Consider the following 7,853-nt stretch of genomic DNA (forward strand, 5'->3'; position numbering starts at 1 on the left):
GACAGTGGTGTAATCAGAGTTGAACTTGATATAAAAAGACATGGCAGGTATCACAGTTTCATTTGTAAAAATGAAGTGTTCTATTTGAAATTTGCCAGTTTCCACATAAAATTACAAAACATAACTGGTTAAGTATGCTAAAGGAGTTATACACCCTTCTTCCAACAGAGGCTACTAAGAAGAGGCCAAGGCTTGTGTGAGGCTGGTAAAGAAAACAAACACATTTATAGAGGTGACTGAATTTAACAGCAGCCAACAGTGAGCAATAAAACAGCAACTGAGATCTTTGCTGCTCCCATTTTAATCTTTCTTTACAACATGATACCTGTTGATGTATTAAAGATAACACTGCACCAGGTTCACTCTCAAAAATCCTGACATGCTCCTATAAATAAGACAAGGTCACACATGTACATGCTTTGTAATGAGTCAGTATTTTGAGCTGCAGTCAGTTTGGGGATTTGTCATTGTTTATTGTTCAGTGGAGGAGCTTTTCCTGACAAGTAAAGAGAGGGAAAGTTATGCTCTTCCGCTAAACAAATATTCCTTACTCAATAAGATAGGGTAAACACTTTTTGCATCCAACATTCCCTGTCCTGTTACTGGATTTCAAAATCCTGGAAATTTCTCGGAAATAACGATCCTCTGTGAAAACATTCTGGAATGGTTCTTGTATAATTTGCTTTTGTTCAGTGTCTTCACTTTTTCCTATTTTACAGATAATTAACTAGTATGTTCTCCGTATTGTATTACCTGTAATCCTTCTTTTGTACTGTGCTTTACCTGAATGCCCCCAAGCCCAAACATGCCCATCTTGTTGTGTTGACACTTTATTTGTACTTCAGGCACTTACTGGTGATTTATGCTCCATCTCATGCAGCAGTACAGTACAGAATAAATGCAATCAGGTGAACATGATGTGCAGACAGAGAAGTCACACGTGCTGCTTTCCCCATTTGAAATATGTGAGTGTGGTTGTCATGCAAAGATGCCATATGTGTTTGGGGTTGTGTGTGGGGGTGTGTGTGTTGGGGGGTGATTGCAGACCATTTAGATTGGAATGCATGTGTGAAAGGCTCATTTGCATTCTGGCACCAGCAGGATTTAGTTCAAACCTGACCACTTGATGATAATGATGGGAGAAAAACCTGCAAAGCTCTGGTCATTAATACCAAGCCAGCAGTAATCAGTGGTGGAAGAACACAATAAGCATATAAATTGATAAAAAAGCAGTAATATCGTTACAAAAGTAAAGGTAAAAAACAATATAATCACCAAAATACACTATCTATCTACACTGCGGTTGTGTTGCTTTAATAATGTCAGAATTCTTTATATACTGCTGTTTTATATTCTAAATCATGCTACCATGCTTACAAGTTCATACAAAATCATTCATGTAAAAAGTACAACGTCACTGAGATGTGGGATTAAGTGGGGGTGGAATATTACAAAGCACATCTAGTACATCTAAAATAATCCTGCATCAAATTCCAGAGGGAAATACCGTGCTTTACACTGCATTACCTTTATTTATCAGCCTGCTAGTTACTTTAGATTTAATAAACAAAACCTGCGATGATCTCATAAAACATGGTAAATTATTATAATCTAAGATAGATCTGCCTTACAGTATTAAAAATAGTTGTTATGTGCTTTTAATGGAGCATTTTGAGACGCTGCTTTTACTTGAGTAAATGATCTGATGTGCTATTTCTACCTCTGAGCATAAGAATAAAGTCAAGTGGATGGCTCCAAACACTTCCTCTGAAAATGCAGAGACGCATGAGAGGTTCACTGTCCTTGAAGAAAAATAAAAAAAACGGAGAAATCTTTCTCTTGACGTTGAACGTGGACACTTTCACCCCGTTATTCTCGTGACAGGCGGATTGCTCAACCAACGGCGCAGACCTGTGAGAACTTCGGACGCGGTGATGGTGGCACGTTGCGTGGAGGGAAAACAGGAATCTGTGCAGATCACATCATCATCACCACGTGAACGCGTGCGCGCGCGCGCGAGCGATCGCTCACCCCACCCCACCCCCCAGCCCCGAGCCTCCCGGGACTGTATAAAAGGCGTCAGCCACCGTTCGGGGAGCACAGACGAAGCTCAACCGCTCAGGTGAGTGAAGGGGCCGCGCAGCGCCCACAGACGCCTCTTGTCTTCTCATTTAATACCAGCTACCAGGAACCACTCTCTGTTTAGCTTATACTTCTGAGTTTTTATTGCTCTGATGTCTGAATTTATCACTAAATTGGGTTTTTCTTTGAACCATTATTAGATGAAGGCGTAGTTTCATGTCTTATTATTATCTGCTGCATCACATTGTTGCTCACCTCTCCCCCTTTAATCCACAGGTGAATCTGACAATCATGAAGGCTGTAGCTCTGATTCTTGCTCTGGCAGTCATCACTGGTAAGTGTGCTGCTGGTCTAGGTTTCACTGTCATCTTTTTTTTAATTGGATTTGATGTTTGTATATTTATCCAATTTATCCACATGTGCCCATAACAGGCTGCAATGCCCGTGCTGTGCGCCAGGCCGATGCCTCCCCAGTCCCCTGGGAGGACACAGTGGATCGTTTCTGGCAGTCCATCTCTGATCTGACCCAAAAGGCTGATGGAGTTTTGGAGGAACTGAAGGCCTCTCAGCTCAGCAGGGAGCTTGAGTTAGTGATCTCCTGCTTTTCTTTCAAAGTTCATCTATTTCTCTCATTTCTAAACCATCTCTTTGACTTTTCGCCTTTGCGATATTCTTACAATCCTGATATCTTCTGCTTACAGCACTCTGATCACTGACACCATGGCAGAACTGTCAACATATAGAGATGATATCCAGACCAAGCTGGGTCCCTACACCGATGCTGGCCAGCTGACCCAGGACCTGCAGCTTCTGTTCCAGAGGCTCCAGAAGGACATGATTGATGCCAAGGATCGCAGCGCTGATTATCTGACTGAGCTCAAGAGCATGATGGAGCAGAACAGTGATGATGTCCACGCCCGCATCAACACCTACACTCGCAAGCTGAAGAAGCGTCTGAACACAGACACTGAGGAGATTCGCAAGTAAGTGAGGAGGAAGCCTTCACACTGTTTCACATCTTTGATAATATGAAACCTAAATGTGTCTTCTTCACCCCCAGCACTGTGGCCACCTACCTGGGTGAGTTCCAGTCCCGCAGCTCCCAGAACCTGGAGGCCGCGAAGGAGCACGTTGTGCCCTACATCCAGCAGGCTAGTGACACCGCCACCAAGAAGCTGAGCGACATCTCCTCCCAGCTGAGAGTCCAGGCTGAGGGCTTGGGAAAGCAGCTGGAGACCCAGGCTGAAGGCATCAGGACCCAGCTGGAAGCCACCGCCCAGGACCTGCGCACCTCCCTGGAAGGCAAGATTGACGAGCTGACCATGCTGCTGGCACCCTACGGCACCCAGCTCCGTGAGAAGTTTGAGGCCATCGTCGACCAGGTCAAGGAGACAACCACTGCCTAAAGAGAGAGACTCTGAGGGTCTTTCAAGGGTTTTAGATGGTTGGTGGTCCACTGTCTGTAGCAGGAGGAATGTGTAAACCACTGATTTTCTTTATACCCTGAAAAAGAGGGGAAAGGGGGGAGTTGAGAGTTACAGATCTTCATTTGGGTGCTCCACTGTTCAGGAAAAGGGTGTTGATGAGAAGGAGAGAGGATGAGGTGTGTGTGACAGAACAGTCAGCAGACATCTTTCTTCTGCACAGTCATGCTTTCTTGTCTTATCAACTCCCTTCACTGAACACAAGCACCCCAGCTGATACCAGCCTTTAATACACCAGGAGACAATTATTTGCAATATGCTTTGCTTTTCTACTTTGAATTAACTGTTCTTGCTGCCTATCCCCCAAGTTCCTACATTTTGTTTGGTTGTAAATATAACTCAATAGGTGGGGACTTCAGCCCGTATAATCCCTAAATGCACCAAACACAAGTGTCTTTCAATAAATGCACTGAATTTTTCTAGAAGTGATACTGGACCAGTGCCCTTCTGTGTTGTCCGCATTTCTTATTCACAGAGAAGTGAAACGTGAATTGAGTTTGTTGGTTCTTCGGTCTGACCCTGTGTTCCACATGTTGTATGCCCACCATGCTGCTCACTGTAAGTGCACTGTCTGTCGCTGCAGTGTGCTGGAGTGAATAAATAACCTAGAACCTAACATGTTCTGCCTCCATTGTTTTGTGTCTGATCAAACTTTGAAGAGTGATCTATTATTTAAGATGGGCTTAAATTTCACTAACAAGCAGAGACTTCACAAAGCTACTGGTAATCCTCTATTGTAGATGCAGTTTCTACAGAAGTCTGAATATAATGATGAATCTCTAGAAGAATGAATGCCTTAAAGCTGTCACCAAATGTAGATTATTATGTAGATTAACAACCTGAGCAGCTTCTAATAAACCCCCTAGTGCTTCAGTGCAGAGAAGGCACCCATCATATTGTAGCAGCTATTGCATAAGGCTATGAGGGCTAATTATATAAGGGAATTTATCTGAAACTATGGCCCACTGGAGTACTTTTTCAACCACTGACACGTGAACATGGGGGCCAATCTCTCCTTCTCTGAGGAATGGTGTCTTAAACGTAGTGTTCCTGCAGAGGTAATTAATCTTAGTTATTCTTTGCTCTCTCTCTCTGCACCTTTCTCCATTTCTCACAAACCCTTCCTTGGCCTACTGTTTTTCTAGTCTCAACTTGTCAAGATCTGTTCCCAGATTCCTTTCTCTTGATCCCAGCAGGCATTTGGGAACATGCTGTGCCCCTGATTGAATTCTCTTCTTTGGTGATGCCACCATTTCCACCTTTATCTTGGCTCAGCTCATATTAAAAGGCATGCATCAGTGGGTCTGTATACACATATTTACTCAGACGTGCCGATAAGAGACATGCATCCATGCACAGATACTGTTTGTTGGAAGTGTGCCCGCATGTATACATATAGCATGTGTATCCTGGTGTCCTGGAGGTTAAGATGCATATCACCAAACTGCAGTGTTAGTCCTTGTCAGGGTACCACTTGTTGCAGGTCAGGCTATTGTCTCCGTTACTAGATTTTCTGTCTGTTTCTTCACAATTTGCAATTTAATACATGCAAAAATGGCTTAAAAAAAATCACAACTTTCAGCATGTGTATTTTTAAATGTACTTTTTGCCTGATATGTCTTAGAAGCATTAGGAAACCTATCTGCTGTAAGCAGAAACCACCTTATCTGTGCAAAGTTGTTTAATTTTAAGCTTGCTACACATCTGGACCTGCCTAAGGGTGAAAAGATGGTCATAACTGTCCTAAACTCAGATCAGTCACTCCTCCAATGAAAAATAAAAAAAGGTTTAGATTGTTATGCTTATTAAACTCAGCAGGATTTTCCCTTTGAAGTGCAGAGCGGAGGCCAGCAGAGGACACCATTTGTCCCTTGTTCATCTCCTCCTCTCCTCTGACCCCTCCACTTGAATCCATGCTGCATGAAGATGCAGCTGTGTTTTCTTTTTTGGAAGATAAAGTAAACTTCATTGGGCTCATAAAAGGAACACAAACTCTGTGAGAACAGAACATGCATTTTCTGAGATTAATTTTAGTCAGGGAGGTGATAGCTGCTAAAGAATCCCATGCAGGTGTGTGTAATTAGGACAAAAAAGGTCACATGAACGGACAACTCTTAAATTTATGCAATAGGATTAATCCTTCCAATATGCCTCAATAGAGATTTTGAATTGGGGGGGTCTGAGTCGTGTATCATGTAACCATAACATCCATGGTTTTACTGCTTGTTTTGAGAAATTAAGCCAAAATAAATGTTGGTTTTGAATTGTATATATATGTCAGAATGTAGAGTAATATGTAGATATTTGTACTCTGAAAGTCTGCTATTCATTCATTTGTTCATTGTGCTCCAACAAAACATGTTTACTCTTTCTATCTGTGTTAAAGGGCATTGCATGCAAAATGAAAGAGTGACTAACACTATGACTGGAGGTGTTTGTTGCCTATGATATCACTCCTCTCTGGAAGCGGTGTTTATGTAGAAACCCTCCCTTGAACAGGCAAGTGAAACTCCTACATCAAATTGTTCATTGTTATTAGGATCAGTCATGGATGGTAAAAACAGGAAAACCACAAGCATCCTGCCAGTTCAGCACTTCTGCTCCGTCTGCTCGGATAGAGTGTCTGCACTCTGAGCACTGCCCAGCAACAACAGAAAAAGCCCCAGCAAACTAGCAGGTGCTAGCTAGCCTATGACTGCTAGTTACCCCTTCGAAAACACCCCTGTGGAGATTTTACCTCCTAATACAACCCCCTCTCCTCTCTGCATCCTTTCCCTCCCCTTCAGATCTGGCACACAACACCAGTCCCCACAGGAGGCCTTGGCCAAATACAAAAACAGCTTTTTTTGTAAGCTTGTTATTGCAAATTGGGAGCACGCAAGGCATGCACTTTCACGCCCTATGCCTCCTGCAATTATTCAAGAGCAGCTTATATGCACGCAAGCACAAGCTCATACATAAACCCACTGGCCACTTCATGACAAAAGAGATGGAGATCGAGTCTTTCAGAGGTAATGTGTGAGTGTTGAGGCATGTGAAGGCTCATTTAATTCAATGGTAGGCTATTCATCATAGTGATAGCACCTTATAGACCAAGTCTTCAGCAACAAACGGGCATTTGGCCCCTTGCAGCAGACTTCTTGGTGTGAAACAGATATGTTAAGCAGCGATGAAGCCTTCAGACAGTCAGACGCAGACTTCCTGGCTCTAAATCAGGTCACAGTTGTAATGAGGGGTTACTGCAGTTCAAACGGCCGTACTGTTTTTCTGTTGCATGCTAACTTACACGATGGGCCACATAAGGCTTTGTCTGACTCACTTCCCTTTTAAGAAAGAGAAGGTCTGGACAACAGAGACATCAAATGAGGCAATGAAATGGAAAAATACACCCAAAGTGAGGACACTGCAGAAAAGCAGTCTGCTTGAGAACACAAGCTGTGAGCCCAGGTGAAAAAACATCACATTGCAATTATACTTTTTGAGGAACACGCTTTGTGCCATTTTTCTCAACTTCAAGTATACTTAAGTATACTTACTTGAGTAATATTTGAGTATACTTGAAGTGCAAATACTTGATGAAAAGTTTACTGAAATCCACCAGTGCAAATCATGATTCATGAGCATTCAAAACGCACTTGCAGTACAGTTGTATCATATTACCAATGTGATAGAAAAATACTTAAATATACTTAAAATAAAGTGAAATGAAAGTACACTTTAATAAAGCATGCCAATAGTGTATTATGAAGGACATAAAAATAAATATACTCTTCAAAACTAAACTTTATTTCTATTAAAGATATTTGTGATTTAGTACACTTTTTAAAAATACACTTAAGTACAATTTATAATACACTTGAAATGAGGTACACTTTTATTTAAGTCTTTTGAAAAACCACTTTAAGCATTGCAGAATTAGTATACTTATTTTTCATACATTTGAGTAGATAAATATTTAGAAGCACACCTTTTAAAACTATAGGTCAAACAATTTAAGTACAAAAAAGTAAAAATGTACTTGAAGTGATGTTTCTATATTTAAATTAGATTTCTCATTTACTAAAATATACGACTTTTTGACCTGGGAAACTACACAAGGCAACATTAAGAACGTAACATTTGATCAGCAGAGGCGGCCAAAAGAAAAAGGAATTAATACACATTAATACACACTGTAAAAAATGCAACTAAGGGATAATGGTGGAGAGTATATGTACATTTACTCAAGCACTGTACTGTAAATTTGAGGTACTTGTATTTTACTTAAGTATTTCAAGTGATTACAGC

General features: G+C 41.5%; 1 protein-coding gene across 1 annotated transcript; it reads left to right on the top strand.

The window, feature by feature from the left end:
• The first annotated feature begins 1,879 nt into the window (after positions 1–1,879).
• On the top strand, positions 1,880–4,182 carry apoeb (apolipoprotein Eb). Its single transcript, XM_070967316.1, has 5 exons — positions 1,880–2,122; positions 2,359–2,416; positions 2,515–2,668; positions 2,784–3,065; positions 3,143–4,182. The coding sequence occupies exons 2-5, from the start codon at positions 2,374–2,376 to the stop codon at positions 3,486–3,488; spliced, it is 825 nt and encodes a 274-aa protein (XP_070823417.1). The 5' UTR covers positions 1,880–2,122; positions 2,359–2,373; the 3' UTR covers positions 3,489–4,182.
• The last annotated feature ends 3,671 nt before the right edge of the window (positions 4,183–7,853 follow it).

Source organism: Chaetodon trifascialis, chromosome 7, assembly GCF_039877785.1.
Source record: "Chaetodon trifascialis isolate fChaTrf1 chromosome 7, fChaTrf1.hap1, whole genome shotgun sequence".
In the NCBI taxonomy this organism is placed as follows: domain Eukaryota; kingdom Metazoa; phylum Chordata; class Actinopteri; order Chaetodontiformes; family Chaetodontidae; genus Chaetodon; species Chaetodon trifascialis.